Source organism: Oncorhynchus clarkii, chromosome 23 (genome assembly GCF_045791955.1).
Source record: "Oncorhynchus clarkii lewisi isolate Uvic-CL-2024 chromosome 23, UVic_Ocla_1.0, whole genome shotgun sequence".
In the NCBI taxonomy this organism is placed as follows: Eukaryota; Metazoa; Chordata; class Actinopteri; order Salmoniformes; family Salmonidae; genus Oncorhynchus; species Oncorhynchus clarkii.
In genome coordinates this window covers 30,296,375-30,318,920 of record NC_092169.1, presented here as the reverse complement: position 1 = coordinate 30,318,920, position 22,546 = coordinate 30,296,375, and the positions used below count along the sequence as shown (strand labels likewise).

The 22,546-nt window shown below is 43.7% G+C and overlaps 1 protein-coding gene across 1 annotated transcript in view; it reads right to left on the bottom strand.

Annotated features, from left to right (window-relative positions):
• The window catches only part of LOC139381558 (ankyrin repeat and fibronectin type III domain containing 1a), a 229,409-nt gene that overhangs the window by 84,879 nt on the left and 121,984 nt on the right, over positions 1-22,546 (bottom strand). Inside the window, exons 7-8 of the mRNA XM_071125193.1 lie at positions 13,152-13,274; positions 1,465-1,669 (exon numbers count right to left, since the gene is read on the bottom strand). Of these exons, the coding sequence (XP_070981294.1) occupies positions 1,465-1,669; positions 13,152-13,274 (328 nt within the window). The remainder of the gene's footprint in view (positions 1-1,464; positions 1,670-13,151; positions 13,275-22,546) is intronic.

Genomic DNA, 22,546 nt, shown 5'->3' with positions numbered 1-22,546 from the left:
GAGGGACTGCCCCTAAAAAGCAACTAATCCCTTTGAAAGCCTGTGTGGCATCGAGACAGAAACATTTATTCTAGTGCCAAAATGTACTACAAAGTAGAGGTCGACCGATTATGATTTTTCAACGCCGATACCGATTATTGGAGGAACAAAAAAAGCAGCCGATTTGTATTTATTTATTTGTAATAATGACAATTACAACAATACTGAATGAACACTTATTTTAACTTAATATAATACATCAATAAAAATCTATTTTGTCTCAAATAAATAATGAAACATGTTCAATTTGGTTTAAATAGTGCAAAAACAAAGTGTTGGAGAAGAAAGGAGAAGTGCAATATGTGCCATGTAAGAAAGCTAACGTTTAAGTTCCTTGCTCAGAACATGAGAACATATGAAAGCTGGTGGTTCCTTTTAACATGAGACTTCAATATTCCAAGGTAAGAGGTTTTAGGTTGTAGTTAATAAAGTATTTATAGAACTATTTCTCTCTATACCATTTCATTTACCTTTGACTATTGGATGTTCTTATAGGCACTTTAGTATTGCCAGTGTAACAGTATAGCTTCCGTCCCTCTCCTCACCCCTACCTGGGCTCGAACCAGGAACACATCGACAACAGCCACCCTCGAAGCATCGTTACCCATCGCTCCACAAAATCCGCGGCCCTTGCAGAGCAAGGGGAACAACTACTCCAGGTCTCAGAGCGAGTGACGTTTGAAACGCTATTAGCGCGCACCCCGCTAACTAGCTAGTCATTTCACACCGTTTACACCAGCCTAATCTTGGGAGTTGATAGGCTTGAAGTCATAAACAGCTCAATGCTTGAAGCACAGCGAAGAGCTGCTGTCAAACGCACGAAAGTGCTGTTTGAATGAATGCTTACGAGCCTGCTGCTGCCTACCACCGCTCAGTCAGACTGCTCTATCAAATATCAAATCATAGACTTAATTATAACATAATAACACACAGAAATGCGAGCCTTTGGTCATTAATATGGTCGAATCCGGAAACTATAATTTCGAAAACAAAACGTTTATTATTTCAGTGAAATATGGAACCGTTCCGTATTTTATCTAATGGGTGGCATCCCGAAGTCTAAAAAATGCTGTTACATTGTACAACCTTCAATGTTATGTCATAATTACGTAAAATTCTGGCAAATTAGTTCGCAACGAGCCAGGCGGCCCAAACTGTTGCATTTACACTGACTCTGCGTGCAATGAACGCACGAGAACCTTTACCTTTACCTTTAAACTCCATAAAGGTTCTTCCAGATTCCTTTACTTATAAGAGTAAAGTAAGTCACAGTATAGTCTTCCTGGACACTCTTATCTGGGCTGGTTGGTATCATTTGATCTGATGAAGATGCATAACAGTCCCATACACACAAAATTCCACACAAACGAACACACGCACACAAACAGGGCATGCACGCACAGACACACACAATCCCCAACTCACCGAGCCCTTGCGATGACCGTGGCGGTCTCCACGGCCGAAGAAGTAGGCCTCCTCAAAGGAGGAGTGGCCACCTTTGAGCTTCTCTGATAGGTTCCTGTACAGGCGCTTGGCAGCGCTGGGAGAGGCAGGGCCTCCCGAGCACTTCCTGGTTTGGGCCAGCTGCAGGTTCTGCATCTGTTGAGTCATGCTGACAGAATAGAAGTTCCTAAGGAAGAGAAAAGTCATTTGAATGTGTCAGACCAATTTCTCTTGAGGACAGTAATAGTCTACATTTCTACCCAATTATATATTGGCTGACAATGAAGACAGTACAAATTGATGAGTTTGAAAAATTGATGAGTTTCAGGTTCTGTCATTCTGACAGAACATAAGTTCCTAAAGGAAGGGAGGAAAATATATTAGAAAAAAATACCAAGGCACTCTTCATATCTGGTGTAAGTTAAAATCTTCATCATCTTCACATGTCCTCAAGGACTATGTAATCTTCCTATGTTTTATATACACTGCTCAAAAAAATAAAGGGAACACTTAAACAACACAATGTAACTCCAAGTCAATCACACTTCTGTGAAATCAAACTGTCCACTTAGAAAGCAACACTGATTGACAATAAATTTCACATGCTGTTGTGCAAATGGAATAGACAACAGGTGGAAATCATAGGCAATTAGCAAGACACCCCCAATAAAGGAGTGGTTCTGCAGGTGGTGACCACAGACCACTTCTCAGTTCCTATGCTTCCTGGCTGATGTTTTGGTCACTTTTGAATGCTGGCGGTGCTTTCACTCTAGTGGTAGCATGAGACGGAGTCTACAACCCACACAAGTGGCTCAGGTAGTGCAGCTCATCCAGGATGGTACATCAATGCGAGCTGTGGCAAGAAGGTTTGCTGTGTCTGTCAGCATAGTGTCCAGAGCATGGAGGCGCTACCAGGAGACATGTCAGTACATCAGGAGACGTGGAGGAGGCCGTAGGAGGGCAACAACCCAGCAGCAGGACCGCTACCTCCGCCTTTGTGCAAGGAGGAGCAGGAGGAGCACTGCCAGAGCCCTGCAAAATGACCTCCAGCAGGCCACAAATGTGCATGTATCTGCTCAAACGGTCAGAAACAGACTCCATGAGGGTGGTATGAGGGCCCGACGTCCACAGGTGGGGGTTGTGCTTACAGCCCAACACCGTGCAGGACATTTGGCATTTGCCAGAAAACACCAAGATTGGCAAATTCGCCACTGGCGCCATGTGCTCTTCACAGATGAAAGCAGGTTCACACTGAGCATGTGACAGACGTGACAGAGTTTGGAGACGCCGTGGAGAACGTTCCGCTGCCTGCAACATCCTCCAGCATGACCGGTTTGGCGGTGGGTCAGTCATGGTGTGGGGTGGCATTTCTTTGGGGGGCCGCACAGCCCTCCATATGCTTGCCAGAGGTAGCCTGACTGCCATTAGGTACCGAGATGAGATCCTCAGACCCCTTGTGAGGTGCGGTTGGCCCTGGGTTCCTCCTGTGTTCCTCCTAATGCAAGACAATGCTAGACCTCATGTGGCTGGAGTGTGTCAGCATTTCCTGCAAGAGGAAGGCATTTGTGCTATGGACTGGCCCGCCCGTTCCCCAGACCTGAATCCAATTGAGCACATCTGGGACATCATGTCTCGCTCCATCCACCACGTTGCACCACAGACTGTCCAGGAGTTGGCGGATGCTTTAGTCCAGGTCTGGGAGGAGATCCCTCAGGAGACCATCCGCCACCTCATCAGGAGCATGCCCAGGCGTTGTAGGGAGGTCATACAGGCACGTGGAGGCCACACACACTACTGAGCCCCATTTTGACTTGTTTTAAGGAAATTACATCAAAGTTGGATCAGCCTGTAGTGTGGTTTTCCACTTTAATTTTGAGTGTGACTCCAAATCCAGACCTCCATGGGTTGATACATTTGATTTCCATTGATCATTTTTGTGTGATTTTGTTGTCAGCACATTCAACTATGTAAAGAAAAAAATATTTAATAAGGATATTTCATTCATTCAGATCTAGGATGTGTTATTTTAGTGTTCCCTTTATTTTTTTGAGCAGTGTATATTTCCACACGATGAGGTTGGAATAATACTGTGAAATTGTGAAAACTATTATAATGCCCTTTTAGTGTAAGATCACCTGAAATTTCAGCGTGTTTTGGTGGGATGGAGTTTTGGCCTGCCTGGTGACATCACCATACGTTAAATTAGTTAATAGACCAATAAGAAACGGAGTTTCAAACCTCTGCATTCAGCTGTGAGAAGGCTCAGTTAAGTGGAGCGCTCTTCAGAAACCATTCATGAAAAAGGAACATTCTAGTGTTCCTCTATTCATTATCTCTTCACTGTCACAGAAGACAGGCTAGCGAGTCACGACAACCATCATTATCTTTCCTCTGCCAAAACATAATTAGCGTTCACATAGCTACAGAGGGATGTGATGCTTGAATTAAAAACATGCTTTAGTTTTCCAATAGAATGACTGTGTTTACACAGGCAGCCCAATTATTATATTTAGTCAGAAATTGGGTACAGCCTAAAGGAATAGAAAGAATAACAAAACAAATGCTCCTAAAGATGGCTTATTTTGGTCCTTTATGCTTCTCAAGAGTACAGTATATGTTAAGTAAAGATGAATGCTCTCTATCATTTCCAGGACCAATTAGTTTATCTTATAAATACATTTCTTGAATAAAGCGAGATTGATTCATTGACTGAGTGATTGATTAATTGGCTGACAATTAGTTTAAGTGTGCAAGTGAGTGTCCTTATTTAACATGTTGAAGAAATAACCAAATGTCATTAAAATATCATCAAATATTACACCTAGGATTGTGGACACAGATATGGAACATGACATTTATTTATTTTTTAACCTTTATTTAACTCGGCAAGTCAGTTAAGAACAAATTCTTATTTACAATGACAGCCTACCGGGGAACAGTGGGTTAGCTGCCTTGGTCAGGGGCAGAAAGACAGATTTTTACCTTGTCAGCTCGGGGATTCAATCCAGCAACCTTTTGGTTACTGGCCCAATGCTCTAACCACTAGGCTACCTGCCACCCCAAGACAAGACCAACTAGAGGCACTGCAGGGGAAAGTGTGTGTGTGCATGCATGCATGTGCGTGAGCATGTGTGTGCCTATGTGTGTGTCCCCACTAATTGAGGCGAGTGAACTAAAATATCCACAATGAGCACTCTTTTATGCTCATGCACACACACTCCCGCACACTCATGACCAACCACAGAATAGTCACGTCTGTCCTTTCAGGAGTGTTTGAATTTAACGGTTGCGTCATCTCTCCATTTATCCATTGAGAGGTGGCTGGAACAGTGATGTACAACACAATTAATAGTCCTTCACATCTGACTCCAGCTCTATCAACTGGGCCTCAAATAGCAGCAGGCTGGTACAATGGCCTCTCACTCTTCCCCCTAATAACTACGGATATGAGCTGATAAAATTGGTTGAAGGGACAAATCATTAGCTGGGAGAGAGGGAGGAAGAGGAAGGGAGAAGAAGAGAAGTAAATAGGGCAGAGAGAAAGAGAGAGTGGATAAGAAAAGTGCTCGAGATAGAAAGAGAGAAATAAAGAGAAACAGAGAGAGAAACAGAGAGAGAGAGAGATTTCATTAGCTGAAATAAAAGATCCCAGAAATGTTCTATACACACAAAAACCTTATTTCTCTGCACACATTTGTTTGCATCCCTGCTAGTGAGCATTTCCAAGATAATCCATCCAGCTGTCAGGTATGGCATATCAATAAGCTGATTAAACAGCATGATCATCACATAGGTGCACCTTGTGCAGAGTACAATAAAAGGCCACACATCACAATGTCACAGATGCCTCAAGTTCTGAGGGAGCGTGCAATTGACATGCTGACTACAGGAAAGTCCATCAGCTGTTGCCAGAGAATTGTATGTTAATTTCTCTACCATAAGAGAAAAGTTGTTTTAGAGAATTTGGCAGTACGTCTAACCAGCCTCACAACAGCAGACTCTGTGTAACCATGCCAGCTCAGGCCCTCCACATCTGGCTTCTTCACCTGCAGGATCTTCTAAGACCAGCCACCTGGACAGCTGATGAAACTGAGGAGTATTTCTGTCTGTAATAAATCCTTTTTGTGGTGAAAAACTCATTCTGATTGGCTGGGCATTGCTCCCTAGCGGATGGGCCAATCTCTCAAGTGGGTGGGCCTATGCCCTCCCAGATGCACTCATGGTGGCGCCCCTGCCCAGTCATATGAAATCCATAGATTAGTGCCAAATTAATTTATTTCAATTGACTGATTTCCTTACATGAACTGTAACTCAGTAACATCGTCGAAATTGTTGCATGTTGCGTTTATATTTTTGTTCAGTGCATTCAGAAAATATTCAGACCCCATGACGTTTTCCACATTTTGTTACGTTACAGCCTTATGCTAAAATGTATTAAATTGCTCTAGGAAGAGTCTTGGAGGTTCAAAACATCTACCATTTAAGAATGATTGAGGCCACAGTGTTCTTGGGGACCTTCAATGTTGTAAAAAAAATGTGTACCCTTCCCCAGATCTGTGCCTCGACACAATCCTGTCTCAGAGCGCTAGGACATTTCCTTCGACCTCATGGCTTGGGATTTGCTCTGACATGCACTGTCAACTGTGGGACCTTATGTCCCACAGTTGAGGTGTGTGCTTTTCCAAATCATGTCCAATCAATTGAATTTACCACAGCTGGACTCCAATCCAGTTGTACAAACATCTCAAGGATGATAAATGGAAACAGGATGCACCTGAGCTCAATTTTGAGTCTCATAGCAAAGGGTCTGAATACTTTCACTTTGTCATTAGAGGGTATTGTGTGTAGATTGATGAGAATTGTGTAGATCGATGATAACTATTTCCAAATGCATTGTTGTATATATACACTACATGACCAAAAGTATGTCGGGCACTGATGTTGGGCGATTAGGCCTGGCTCGCAGTCGGCATTCCAATTCATCCCAAATCTGTTCAAGATCTTCCGCACCAATCTCGACAATCCATTTCTGTATGGACCTTGCTTTGTGCGCGGGGGCAAAGTGATCCAAGATGGCGTAGCAGTCAGACGCCTTTGTCCTTGTCTTTGTCATGTCCCACGTATATACCTTTTATATCTTATATTTTTTTCTTCGCATATCTTTTTAATATTTTTTCTAAACTTCAACTTCAAAATACTCTCCAACACATGGGACGCAAACAACATTTGCTGTATGATTGATGAGGATCTCTGTCGCGACGCCCCCTGAATGCCCAACCGCTAGCCTGCTAGCCGCGGCCCGCTAGCTGTCTAGAGCATATCGGCTGTTAGCTGAATAGGTCCATCGGACAATTTCTTTGGCCACTATACCTATTTTGCCAATTGGACTGGTCCCCTTTTCCACACGGAACCCTACTAATCCATCACGACTGGTCTACCGAAGTAAAAGCACAAGGAGGCTCTGCACGAGGAGGCTATAAACAGACTTCCCCCGTCGCGACGTCCCTCTAAGGCCCTTCTGCTAGCTTGCTTGCCCCGGCCCGCTAGCTGTCTGAATCGCCATGTCTCCAACCAGCCTCACCACTCACTGGACCCTTATGATCACTCGGCTACCAAGTGCCTCTCCATAATGTCAATATGTCTTGTCCATTGCTGTTCTGGTTAGTGATTATTGCCTTATTTCACTGTAGAGCCTCTAGCCCTGCTCAATATACCTTAGCCAACCCTTTAGTTCCACCTCCCACACATAGGATGACATCACCTGGTTTAAATTATGTTTCTAGAGACAATATCTCTCTCATCATCACTCAATGCCTAGGCCTACCTCCACTGTATTCACATCCTACCAAACCTTTGTCTGTACATTATGCCTTGAATCTATTCTATCGCTCCCAGAAACCTGCTCCTTTTACTCTCTGTTCTGAACGTACTAGACGACCAGTTCTTATAGCCTTTAGCCGTACCCTTATCCTACTCCTCCTCTGTTCCTCTGGTGATGTAGAGGTTAATCCAGGCCCTGCAGTGCCTAGCTCCACTCCTACTCCCCAGGTTATCTCATTTGTTGACTTCTGTAACCGTGAAAACATTGGTTTCATGCATGTTAACATTAGAAGCCTCCTCCCTAAGTTTGTTTTATTCACTGCTTTAGCACACTCTGCCAACCCGGATGTCCTAGCCGTGTCTGAATCCTGGCTTAGGAAGACCACCAAAAACCTTGAAACTTCCATCCCTAACTAAAACATTTTCCGACAAGATAGAACTGTCAAAGGGGGCGGTGTTGCAATCTACTGCAGAGATAGCCTGCAGAGTTCTGTCTTACTATCCAGGTCTGTACCAAAACAATTTGAGCTTCTACTTCTAAAAATCCACCTTTCCAGAAACAAGTCTCCCACTGTAGCCGCTTGCTATAGACCACCCTTTGCCCCCAGCTGTGCTCTGGACACCATATGTGAACTGATTGCCCACATCTGTCTTCAGAGTTCATGCTGCTAGGTGAACTGAACTGGGATATGCTTAACACCCTGGCCATCCTACAATCTAATCTAAGATAATCTACAAATTATCAATGAACCCACCAGGTACAACCCCAAAGCCGTAAACACGGGCACCCTCATAGAGATCATCCTAACCAACTTGCCCTCCAAATACACCTCTGCTGTTTTCAACCAAGATCTCAGCGATCACTGCCTCATCGCCTGCAATGAGGCAGTGGTTCTGCGGTCAAACGACCACCCCTCATCACTGTCAAACGCTCCCTAAAACACTTCAGCGAGTAGGCCTTTCTAATCGACCTGGCTCGGGTATCCTGGAAGGATATTGACCTCATCCCGTCAGTAGAGGATGCCTGGTTATTCTTCAAAAGTGCCTTCCTCACCAACTTAAATAAGCATGCCCCATTCAAAAAATGTAGAACCAGGAACAGATGTAGTTCTTGGTTCTCTCCAGACCTGACTGCCCTTGACCAGCACAAAAACATCCTGTGGCGTTTTGCATTAGTATCGAATAGCCCCCGTGATATGCAACTTTTCAGGGAAGTTAGGAAAGCTAAGGCTAGCTTTTTCAAACAGAAATTTGCATCTTGTAGCACAAACTCAAAAAAGTTCTGGGACACTGTAAAGTCCATGGGAATAAGAGCACCTCCTCCCAGCTGTCCACTGCACTGAGGCTAGGAAACACTGTCACCACCGATAAATCCACTATAATTGAGAATTTCAATAAGCATTTTTCTAGGACTGGCCATGCTTTCCACCTGGCTACGGTCAACATCCCTGCACCCCCCACAGCAACTCGCCCAAGCCTCCCCATTTCTCCTTCACCCAAATCCAGATAGCTGATGTTCTGAAAGAGCTGCAAAATCTGGACTCCTATAAATCAGCCGGGATAGACAATCTGGACCCTCTCTTTCTAAAATGATCTGCCGAAATTGATGCAACCCCTATTACTAGCCTGTTCAACCTCTCTTTCTGAGATTCCCAAAGATTGGAAAGCAGCCGCGGTCATCCCCCTCTTCAAAGGGAGAGACACTCTAGAACCAAACTGCTACAGACCTATATCTATCCTACTCTGCCTTGCTAAGGTCTTCGAAAGCCAAGTTAACAAACAGATTACTGACCATCTTGAATCCCACCGTACCTTCTCCGCTATGCAATCTGGTTTCAGAGCTGGTCATGGGTGCACCTCAACCACGCTCAAGGTCCCAACGATATCATAACCGCCATCGATAAGAGACAATACTGTGCAGCCGTATTCATTGATCTGGCCAAGGGTTTCAACTCTGTCAATCACCACATTCTTATCGGCAGACTCAACAGCCTTGGTTTCTCAAATGATTGCCTCGCCTGGTTCACCAACTACTTCTTTGATAGAGTTCAGTGTGTCAAATCGGAGGGCCTGTTGTCCGGACCTCTGGGAGTCTCTATGGGGGTGCCACAGGGTTCAATTCGACTCTCTTCTCTGTATACATCAATGATGTCGCTCTTGCTGCTGGTGATTCTCTGATCCACCTCTACGCAGACGACACCATTCTGTATACTTCTGGTCCTTCATTGGACACTGTGTTAACTAACCTCCAGACAATCTTCATTGCCATACAACTCTCCTTTCGTGGCCTCCAACTGCTCTTAAATGCAAGTAAAGCTAAATGCATGATCTTCAACCGATCACTGGCCGCCCGTCCAGCATCACTACTATCACCAGCATCACTGGACGGTTCTGACTTAGAATATGTGGACAACTACAAATACCTAGGTGTCTGGTTAGACTGTCAACTCTCTATCCAGACTCACATTAAGCATCTCCAATCGGCTTCCTATATCGCAACAAAACATCCTTCACTCATGCTGCCAAACATAACCTCGTAAAACTGACCATTCTACCAATCCTCGACTTCTGCGATATCATCTACAAAATAGCCTCCAACACTCTACTCAACAAATTGGATGCAGTCTATCACAGTGCCATCCGTTTTGTCACCAAAGCCCCATAGACTACCGACCACTGCAACCTGTACACTCTCGTTGGCTGGCCCTCGTTTCATACTCGTCGCCAAACCCACTGGCTCCAGGTCATCTACAAGTATTTGCTAGGTAAAGCCCCGCCTTATCTCAGCTCACTGGTCACCATAGCCGCACCCACCCGTAGAAAGCACTCCAGCAGGTATATCTCACTGGTCACTCCCAAAGCCAATTCCTCCTTTGGCCGCCTCTCCTTCCAGTTCTCTGCTGCCAATGACTGGAATAAACTGCAAAAGTCACTGAAGCTGGAGACTCATATCTCCCTCACTAGCTTTAAACACCAGCTGTCAGAGCAGCTCACAGATCACTGCACCTGTACATAGCCCATCTGTTTATAGCCCATCCAACTACCTCATCCCCATACTGTATTTATTTATTTATCTTGCTCCTTTGCACCCCAGTATCTCTACTTACACATTCATCTTCTGCACATCTACCATTCCAGTGTTTAATTGCTATATTGTAATTTCTTCGCCACCATGGCCTATTTATTGCCTTACCTCCCTTATCTTACCTCATTTGCACACACTGTTTTTAGACTTTCTCTACTGTATTATTGACTGTATGTGTGTTTATTCCATGTGTAAATCTGTGTTGTTGTATGTGTCGAACTGCTTTGCTTTATATTGGCCAGGTTGCAGTTGTAAATGAGAACTTGTTCTCAACTAACCTATCTGGTTAATAATGGTGAAATAAAAAAAAGTAAAAACAGGAAAGGGCCTTCCCCAAACTGTTGCCACAAAATTGGAAGCAAAGCATCATCTAGAATGTAATTGTATGCTGTAGTGTTAAGATTTCCCTTCAATATAACTAAGGGGCCATGAAAAACAGCCCCAGACCACTACTCCTCCCCATAAAATTTTACACTCGGCACTATGCATTGTGGCAGGTAGCGTTTTCCTGGCATCCACCAAACCCAGAGTCGTCCTTCGGACTACCGGATGGTGAAGCGTGATTCATCCCTACAGAGAATGCGTTTCCATTGTTCCAGAGTCGAATGGCGTGTTGCAGCGAATTGTGTGCAGCTGCTCTGCCATGGAAAACCATTTCATGAAGCTCCTGACGAACAGTTCTGATTTTGCTTCCAGAGGCAGTTTGGAACACGGTAGTGAGTGTTGCAACCGAGAAAATAATATGTTTTACACACTACGCGCTTCAGCACTCGGTGGTCCCATTCTGTGAGCTTGTGTGGCCTACCACCTCGCAGCTGAGCCTAGACATTTCCACTTCACAATAACAGCACTTAAAGTTAACCGGGGCAGCTCTAGCAGAACACAAATTTGACAAACTGACTCGTTGGAAAGTTGGCATCCTATGACAGTGCCATGTTAAAAGTCACTGAGCTCTTCAGTACAGGCCATTCTACTGGCAATCTTTGTCTATGGAGATTGCATGGCTGTGTGCTACATTTTTTTACACCTGTCAGCAACGGGTGTGGTTGAAATAGCCAAATCCACTAATTTGAAGGGGTGTCCGTATACTTTTGGCTATGTTGTTTATTCACTGAGTGTACAAAACATTAGAACCATCTTCCTAATATTGAGTAACACCCACTTTTGCCCTCAGAACAGCCTCGGGGCGTGGACTCTACAGGAACTATATACTCTATGTTGACTCCAATGCTTCCCAAAGTAGTGTCAAGTTGGCTGGATGGCCTTTGGGTGGTGGACCATTCTTGATACACTTAAATACATGACAAACCCGGCAGCGTTCCAGTTCTTGACACACTCAAACCGGTACGCCTGGAACCTACTACCATACCCTGTTCAAAGGCACTGAAATATTTTGTCTTGCACATTCACCGTCTGAATGGCACACAAACACAATCCATGTCTCAATTGTCTCAAGGCATAAAAATCCTTAACAGTGTGTAGCAAATTCTACTAGATAAAAAGCTGAAATTAGTATGATATCCTGGCACTTAACGCATACTCAATTTTGGAAATGTCACATACTATAAAACATAATTTTTTTGCATTACCAAACAGGATACTACTTAGAACGCAAGTACGGGTATTCTACTCAGCTCCAACATCGTTATTCCATCACTTCCACAAAGAAAAACACGTCTCAAATGGAACATCTAAACAAGACATTGCTAACTAAAGAGCCTACGGGACTTGTAGCAACCAACAGACACGTACAGGTGCATTTTCAACAACAGTCTACTGCAACAATTGCACTGAAACACATACATTACACACAGAGGAATAAGGGACAGAGCGATACAGAGAGAGAATGGGGGAAGAAGAGCGAGATAATAGATGGAGAAAGACAGAAACACAAACAGAAGTCAAGTTAGTCTTATTGGTTTCTGCGCACAGAACACGGAAGGAAAGAGAACAAGAGAGAGGAGAGAGAGAGAGAGAGAGAGAGAGAGAGAGAGAGAGAGAGAGAGAGAGAGAGAGATCGGGGGGAAAGAGCAATAACAGATTGAGAAAGACAGGACTAAAGATGGAGAGAAATTACAGTAACAGCAGCAGGAGTCAAGTCAGTGTAATCTGTTTCTGCGCAAAGCAGAGAGAAAGAGAGAGAACGAGAGAGAGAGAACGAGAGAGAGAGAGTAGAGAGAGAGAGTAGAGAGAGAGAGAAAGAACTGGAAGAAGAGAGAGAACAGTTTGAGAAAGACAGGAACATAAAGATGGAAAGAAATTACAGTAACAGCAACAGAAGTCAAGTCAGTCTAATGTGTTTCTGCGCAAAGAAGAGAGAAGGAACGAGGAGAGAGAAAGGGAGGGTTATGAGGATATCTTCAGCTTCAATCGATACTGTATGAGCGAAACCAAAAAAAGTATATTCTTCTAACAGCCAGGAATGCTGAAGCAGCAGTCATACAGTTTACATTAATTACCTACCCCTTTATATAGCCTACATCTCTCACCCACCAAGTTCAACAGATCAATTGTCAGCTGACAGCACAGCAGATGTATACTGACCCCACACATACTGATGTAGTGTATCATCTGATGTTTGATGATCTGATCATCTGATGTGTGTGTGTGTGTGTTTGTGTGCGCACATCTGCATATGTGTTGGTGCACACGCCTATGCATCTTTGCGTGTGTGGGAATCTGCATGTGTGTGTTCTTACGTCTGTGCTTTGTGCATGTGTGTGTTCACCTGTATGTGTGTGTGCGGTGGCTTCAGCAGTTGTACCTGTCCAGGCTGTGAGACGTGCGTGGTGAGCCCGTGTAGAGCAACTGTCTGAAGTCCTTTATCAGAGCATCCCCTGGTCTCTGGTTCAACCTCTGAGCCAGGCGAGATATCTTACTCTCCGAGCTGCAGAGCAGAGGGGGAGAGGGGGGAGACGAGAGTAGGAGAGGAGGGAGATGGAGGTCAGTCCTGAATGGTACCCTTGAGAGGAGAGGTTAAATCCAGATGAGAAGAAAAAGTCACATTCAGGCAAATCTCTCAATGTCTCTCTATCTCACAGAGAAAGAGAGGAGAGTACAGTAGGTATTTCTCTCTCACTGAGTTCTAAGGAATGCCGGTACCACTAAGGTAAGTGTAGCCCAGATCTGAAGCTCTCTCCTGGCTGTCTCAGTCACACTGAGTCCCTCTCTGAAGCACATCCAAGTTCTAAATGAATCTTAGTCCATCCCGTTCTGAAAGTTCCAGGAAACCCTGCCGAGCAGGGCAGAGTGTCACAACCCTGGCCAGTGTAGACCCTCTCTCCACGTTCTGTCAGGCAACTAAACCAAGTTCAAGAGATTTATTCTCCAAGGGGCTCGCTCAGACAAGTGCATCCCCAAAGAGGTGCTCTATCTTGGATCAGTTTCAGAGCAGCGTAGCTCCTTTCTGGTTCCTACTCTGTAGCTTGTCTCTGTATTCCTCTCAGGCTAGCTATGCTGATAGCACTGAGCACCTGTTCAATGCAGCTCTGTGTAAGGAAAAGCATCTCGCTTTAGCTGCACACACACAAACACGCACCCACACAGAGGAGCGCATTGAAGGGAGAAGGGAAAGCCTGCAAGAGAAAGGGGGAGAGAGAGAGAGAGAGAGAGAGAGAGAGAGAGAGAGAGAGGATAATGTGAGAGGGGGGTTGGGGAGGTGAACACTGAGCACACACGGAGAGTGGGTGCCTAGAGATGAGCGGAGGGATGCTGGGCGCACACACACACACACTGTTGGCAGCCGTTAGACACACTGTACCGAGTTTTAAAAAAAACTGGGGTTGCTTTACAGAAGGGGGATGGAGAGAGAGGGAGAGGAGAAGGACAGATTATTGTAAAAAAGAAAAGGAGAGATGGGGATGACATTGTCAGAGGGGGAGAAGCAGAGAGGGGGGAGAGATGGGTGGAGGGGAGGACACCTGTTATGAGATTGGTTGGAGGGGGAGGGAACAAGTGAAGCATGTGAGTGAGCAGGTGGGAAAGGGGTAGGAGAGATAGAGGAGATGGAAAGAGAGAGGGAGAGAGGTAGGAGAGAGAGGAGACGGAGAGAGAGAGAGGGGTAGGAGAGAGAGAGGAGACGGAGAGATAGAGGGAGAGGGAGAGAAGAGAGAGGGTGAGAGAGAGAAGAGAGGCAGAGGAGAGAGGAAGATAGATGAGAGGGAGAGGATAAAGAGGACATGAGAGGGATAGGACAGAAAGAGTGAAAAGAGATGAGAGGATAGGAGAAGAGAGGGAGAGGAGATAAGAGAATAGGAGAGGGAGAGGATATGAGAGGGAGAGGAGACAATATGATAGGAGAGGGAGAGGGGTAGGAGATGAGGGAGAGGAGAGGGAGATGAGGTGAGAGGGAGAGGAGAGGTGAGAGAGATGATAGGAGAGGGAGAGGAGAGGGAGAGGAGATTAGAGAAGAGAGAGGGAGATAGATGAGAGTGAGAAGAGAGAGGAGAGGATATGAGAGGGAGAGGAGAGGATAGGAGATGTAGAGGAAATACAATGATAGGAGAGGAGAGGAGATGAGAGGGAGAGGAGATGAGAAGGAGAGGAGGTGAGGAGAGGAGATGAGAGGGAAAGGAGGAGAGGAGATGAGAGGGATAGGAGAGGAGCTGTTGTTCGCACGCTCATCTCCATTCTCTCGATTATCTGTAGAAACTGGGTTACCTGCCGAGAGAGAGTGTATGTGTGTGTGAGAGTGGTTTTACTGTCCTTGTGGGGACCAGCAGTAAAACAAAGGAAAATTTGGACAAGGAATAAGGCTATTTTAGGCTTAGGGGTTAAAATGAAAGTTAGGTTTTGGTTTAGGAGTTAGGGTCATGTTTCGTTTTACGGGTTAGAGGTTAAGGGTTATGGTTAGGGAAAGTAGGATTTTGAATGGGAATACCTTTTTTGGTCCCCACAAGCATAATAAAACAAACACACACACACAAAATCCAAAGGCCCTGACTAACAAAGTATCATAAATAATCAATCGATGCAGGAATATGTTTGTTGGCAAAAACCAGACCGTATAGGTTCTTAATGAAAGCAAAAGCAAAATGTCTTAAAATGTGAATAAATTGAATGTCAAATAATAATAATAGTCACCCTTCTCCTTGTTTTTCCTGTAATACATTTAAAGACACTAAAGACATTTAAAACATCTAAAGGATTGGTGTCCCCCCTGCGGGACGGTGATGCTAACCTAGGCTAATCTGATTAGCGTGAGGTCGTAAGTAACAAGAACATTTCACAGGACATTGTAACGGTTTTCTTCCTCTTCTGAGGAGTAGGAAAGATCAGACCAATGCGCAGCGTGGTAAGTGTCCATATTTTAATAAAATATAACCGAACACTGAATACAAAAGAACAAGAGAAATAAATGAAAACCGAAACAGTTCTGTATGGTAAAACACAGACACAGAAAACAACTACACACAAATCATAGTGGGAAAACAGGCTGCCTAAGTATGGTTCTCAATCAGAGACAACGATCGACAGCTGCCTCTGATTGGGAACCATACCAGGCCAAACACAGAAATACAAAACCTAGAATACACAACATAGAATGCCCACCCCAACTCACGCCCTGACCAAACTAAAACAGAGACATAAAAAAGGAACTAAGGTCAGGACGTCACAGACATAGACATATCTGATATGGGCAGAAAGCTTAAATTCTTGTTAATCTAACTCCACTGTCCGATTTACAATAGCTATTACAGTGAAGGAATACCATGCTATTGTTTGAGGAGAGTGCACAGTTATGAACGGGAAAATGTATAAATAAACCAATTAGGCACATTTGGGCAGTCTAGTCTTGATACAACATTTTGAACAGAAATGCAATGGTCCATTGGATCAGTCTAAAACTTTGCACATACACTGGTGCCATCTACTGGCCAAAATTTAAATTGGACCTAACCTGCAATAGTACACTGTGACCTTTATGTTGCATTTCAAAGATGATGATAAAAAAATAAAGAAAAACGCATGTTTGTTTCTTTGTGTTATCTTTTACCAGATCTAATGTGTTATATTCTCCTACATTAATGTCACATTTCCATTTCCTTTCAAATGGTATCAAGAATATCTTTGCTTCAGGTCCTGAGCTACAGGCAGTTAGATTTGGGTATGTCATTTTAGGCGAAAATTTAAAAAAAGGGTTCGATCCATAAGGGTTTTATATTCCTTTCCAAATCAGCAGGTTTACTCCTAGGCAGAAAAGGCCTGTCTAGCTATCTATGTGTCAGTCCCAAGGAGGCTGGTTATAGTCAGGTCCTGCTCTTGTCCCTGTCTCACAATCTCACACACGCACGCACACACACACTATACCATTAGCTAATCTTTTGGTCCTGAGCTGACCATGGAAAATCACCGACCCTGCTGACCCACACTCACACTCTCACACACATTTACACACACACACACACACACACACACACACACACACAAGTAGTGCGCAGATCAGCTGTTTGTTCACCCACACCCACCTGCAATTGCCAATAACCCATCCATAACTGCCTTACTATATGTGATAAAGTGAAAATCGGAGGCTCGCTCTCGACCCGCTAATACAGAAAATGCCGTCTGAGACAGCAGAACAATTTTTGGACAAGGGGTACTGAATTTTTTTAGATACACTACTGTTCAAAAGTTTGGGGTCACTTAGAAATGTCCTTGTTTTTGAAAGAAAAGCAAATTTTGTGTCCATTAAAATAACATCAAATTGATCAGAAATACAGTGTAGACATTGTTAATGTTGTAAATTACTATTGTAGCTGGAAACGACAGATTGTTTATGGAATATCTTCATAGGCATACAGAGGCCCATAATTATCAACCATCACTCCTGTGTTCCAATGGCACGTTGTTAGCTAATCCAAGTTTATCATTGTAAAAGGCTAATTGATCATTAGAAAACCCTTTTGCAATTATGTTAGCATAGCTGAAAACTCTTGTCTGATTAAAGAAGCAACAAAACTGGCCTTCTTCAGACTAGTTGAATATTTGGAGCATCAGCATTTGTGGGTTCGATTACAGGCTCAAAATGTCCAGAAAAAAAAACGTTATTCTGAAACTCGGCAGTCTACTCTTGTTCTGAGAAATTAAGGCTATTCCATGCGAAAAGTTGCCAATAAACTGAAGATCTCATACATGTACTACTCCCTTCACAGAACAGCGCAAACTGGCTCTAACCAGAACAGAAAGAGGAGTGGGAGGCCCCGGTGCACAACTGAGCAAGAGGACAAGTACATTAGAGTGTCTAGTTTGAGAAACAGACACCTCACAAGTACTCAACTGGCAGCTTCATTAAATAGTACCCGCAAAACACAAAAGACTGGCCAATAAAAATAGAGGTTTATGATCGGCAAAATAACACAGAAACTGAACAGAGGAACTCTGCCTAGAAGGCCAGTATTGCGGAGTCCCGATGGATCTCTCTGTAATTTGCTCCGTTCATCTTTCCCTCAATCCTGACTAGTCTACCAGTCCCTACCACTGAAAACATCCCCACAGCACGCTGCCACCACCATGCTTCACCATAGGGATGGTATTGGACAGGTGATGAGCGGTGCCAGGTTTCCTCCAGGCATGATGCTTGGCATTCAGGCCAAAGAGGTCAGTCTCATCAGACCAGAGAATCTTGTTTTTCATGGTCTGAGAGTCTATTAGTTGCCGTTTGACAAACTCTAAGCGGGCTGTCATGTGCCTTTTACTGGATTGGCTTCCGTCTAGACACTCTACCATAAAGGCCTGAGTGCTGTAGAGATGGTTGTCCTTCTGGAAGGTTCTCCCATCTCCACAGAGCTCTGTCAGAGTGACCATTGGGTTCTTGGTCACCCCCTGACCAAGGCCCTTCTCCCCCGATTGCTCAGTTTGGCCAGCTCTAGGAAGAGTCTTGGTGGTTTCAAACTTCTTCCTCAAAAGAATGATGGAGGCCACTGTATTCTTGGGAACCTTTAATGCTGCAGACATTTTTTGGTACCCTTCCCCAGATCTGTGCCTTCGACACAATCGGAAAATTCCTTCGACCTCATGGCTTGGTTTTTGCTCTGACATGCACTCTCAACTGTAGACAGGTGTGTGCCTTTCCAAATCATGTTCAATCAATTGAATTTACCACAGGTGGAATACAATCAAGTTATAGAAACATCTCAAGGATGATCAATGGAAACAGGATGCAACTGAGTACCAATTTCGAGCCTCATAGCAAAGGGTCTGAAATCTTATGCAAATGTTATTTAATTACTTAATTATTTTTTACATTTGCATTATGTGGTATTGTGTGTAGATTGATGAGGTAAAAATTGATTTAATCATTTTTAGAATAAGGCTGTAACGTAACAAAATGAAAGAGTGAAAGGGCCTGAATACTTTCTGAATGCACTGTCATTTCAAACATCTTGGTAGGCTATTTGTTTGTCATCCTCTCTACACTTAGATACATGTAGCTTCTCTTCTGTCATTATATATTGCTCTAGAAGACTAAATAAACCATTGATCACGAGAATATCATAAATCTATAGAATGAAAGCATCAATCTAGTTGACATCGGTAAAGTTCTCTCTATCATCTGTGCTTCTTTTGCGGAGCAAAGACGTTTAGGGACTGGGGAGAAAATGCAATAAGAAACAACAAACGGGAAAGACTTTCTGTACAAAAATCAGTTTGACTGTTTGTAAGGAAATAGAAAGCTGTGAAAACGACCCAACATGTTTCTGATAAGATTTTAGTTTGACTTCGATGCATATTTTATGTGGATGAAATACTATCAGCTTTTATGATGTTGATAAAGATAGCACCTCCACAGACGGTATATAACTGGCCATATTTCTCCACTCCTGTTCCAGAGTCAAAAATGTTCCTACATTTGGTGTATCATTTTACTGCAAGAAATTCTTAATTCTGCAGGAGTTCATATTACGCCTATGTGAGAGGTTATAGACCTACAGTCAGTGTCCAGATTTCAGTTTCCATTTAACCCATCTGAACAGTAGGCTACAGTTCCCTTGATGTGCCATAGGCCTACTTGAAGTCCTCGTGTTGTGACTGTCGAATTTGTATAGCGCCTCACAATGATCACACACAACTAAACATCACTTTTCTGTCCCTCCCTAGTCTTTAGTTTCAACTTTCCATTTCGCAGCTTTTCTCTTATTGAATTAAACTCAGACATTGTCATTTTTGCCTCCGTTGATATACGTTTTCTGCCCGTTCCCAAAAGCATTTTGTGATTGGCGTGTGGGCTATTTGGCGAGTGCACGGTTAGGCCCTAAAGCTTCGGCTTATGCACTAATGCCAGATGGCCTACAAATAATGAAAGAAAAACCTCAACGTAGCCTGTAGATATAAATTGCACAATAATGGCACCTTTTTTAAGTAATGGTTCTATCTTCATTCAACCCACCCCTCATCCGGGGACTGCGGGTCATGAGTCAACCTGCGCAACACACATAGGGGGGTATACACACAAACAACATACACATGCAGGCAAGCATGGCAAAACAGCAAAGCAGTGGGAACAGAACAAACTCATAAAAGCTGAACAGTAATATTCACAATACCATAAAAAGTACAACAACATCAGTATACCAGCCATAACAAGTTTACTGATGTCATAGAGTATGTCACTAGAGAGGCGCCCGGTTCCAACAGGCTGTTCTGTATGACTAATATAGAATGTGACGTTCATTGGAATTGACCTGCAGCACAATATCACTGGTAAAGTGCTATTATTGAGACTGACAGATAGGAAAGGGTTTTGTACACGTATACACGAACACACGCACGCCACCCCGTGCCTTTGCAGCCAACGACCGTGGTCATGATTGGTTGGTAATTATCTATTGCATCGTCAAAGGGGTGTTTTTTGACAGATCTGGGCGTCCTACTGGGTGCCTTTTGTATCGTCAGTGGTCACAGAACGCAGTTTTCCTCAGTGACTCGATGTGACACACACGCACGCAACAGGGTATGATCTGATATGGTTTGTACTGGTGAACAGTGGCGTGTATTCAGGGAAGCCAAGGGAAGCCAGGCTCCTCTCCAAGAAAATAATATCAAGAAAAACACATAAAATAATCTTTCGTCTTTTTTCTTTGTGTTTTAGAATTCGCTAAAGGCTGAATGTACTGTATCTCACCAAAGGTGTGGTTGAATTGATTCTGTCACTGGGTCTTCTCATTGTCTCGGCATTAGGCCTATATATCATGGTTGCATGGCATATGAACTAACAGGTTATTATAGACCAAACAACGCAATTATCACAACACATAGGTTGTAATATGGCTATTATTTCCTGGCTTCCAGTGATTTTACCCACGCACCGCTACTGCTGTTGAAAGCAGTAGTGTGTGTGGCACATCAAGTTACAGCATATTCATTATAGAACTTAACTAGCTAACATACATTTGGTGAAAACAAGATATAGTCACTGGCTGGCTGGCTAGCTGGCTAGAGTTATCAATGTTTTCAATGGTGATGAATGAGAGCTATAGTTAACCAGCTAACAAACAATGCAACAAAAGTGTCATTTAGGATTTAAAAAATACTCCAACAGGCTCTGAATTTCAGGAATCACAGTTGTCCCTGGTGCTGCAGGATTATTTTCTTGCTGTAGCAAACTGGCACAAATTAAGATCCTGCATTAGTACATGCACAATTTGCGCTCTTCTAAAAGACAAACCTCAAAGAACTTGGGTATACTAAACTCAGCAAAAAAAGGAACGTCCCTTTTTCAGGACCTTGTCTTTCAAAGATAATTCGTAAAAATCCAAATAACTTCACGGGTCTTCATTGTAAAGAGTTTAAACACTGTTTCCCATGCTTGTTCAATGAACCATAAACAATTAATTAACATGCACCTGTGGAACGGTCATTAAGACACTAACAGCTTACAGACGGTAGGCAATTAAGGTCACAGTTATGAAAACTTAGGACACTAAAAAGGCCTTTCCACTGACTCTGAAAAACACCACATTTTTGATGACTGGCAAAAAGTGCTCTTCACTGACGAGTCACTGTTTTGTTTCACCAGGGGTGATGGTCGGATTTGCGTTTATCGTCGAAGGAATGAGCGTTACACCGAGGCCTGTACCCTGGAGCAGAATCGATTTGTAGGTGGAGGGTCTGTCATGGTCTGGGGCGGTGTGTCACAGCATCATCGGACTGAGCTTGATGTCATTGCAAACAATCTCAACGCTGTGCGTTACAGGGTAGACATCTTCCTCCCTCATGTGGTAGCCTTCCTGCAGGATCATCCTGACATGACCCTCCAGCATGACAATGCCACCAGCTATACTGCTCATTCTGTGCGTGATTTCCTGCAAGGCAGGAATGTCAGTGTTCTGCCATGGCCAGCGAAGAGCCCGGATCTCAATCCCATTGAGCACGTCTTGGACCTGTTGGATCGGAGGGTGAGGGCTAGGGCCATTTCCCCCAGAAATGTCCGGGAACTTGCAGGTGTCTTGGTGAAAGAGTGGGGTAACATCTCACAGCAAGAACTGGTAAATCTGGTGCAGTCCAAGGGGAGATGTACTGCAGTACTTAATGCAGCTTGGTTCAGGGACACATTATTCAATTTATGTTAGTCACATGTTTGTGGAACTTGTTCAGTTTATGTCTCAGTTGTTGAATCTTGTTATGTTCATACAAATACTTACACAAAAATAAACGCAGTTGACAGAGAGAGGACATTTCTTTTTTTGCTGAGTTTACATACAGTGGGGCAAAAATGTATTTAGTCAGCCACTAATTGTGCAAGTTCTCCCACTTAAAAAGATGAGAGAGGCCTGTAATTTTCATCATAGGTACACTTCGACTATGACAGACAAAATTAGAAAAAAAATCCAGAAAATCACATTGTAGGATTTTTAATGAATTTATTTGCAAATTATGGTGGAAAATAAGTATTTGGTCATCTACAAACAAGCAAGATTTCTGGCTCTCACAGACCTGTAACTTCTTCTTTAAGAGGCTCCTCTGTCCTCCACTCGTTAACTGTATTAATGGCACCTGTTTGAACTTGTTATCAGTATAAAAGACACCTGTCCACAACCTCAAACAGTCACACTCCAAACTCCACTATGGCCAAGACCAAAGAGCTGTCAAAGGATTTGTAGACCTGCACCAGGCTGGGAAGACTGAATCTGCAATAGGTAAGCAGCTTGGTTTGAAGAAATC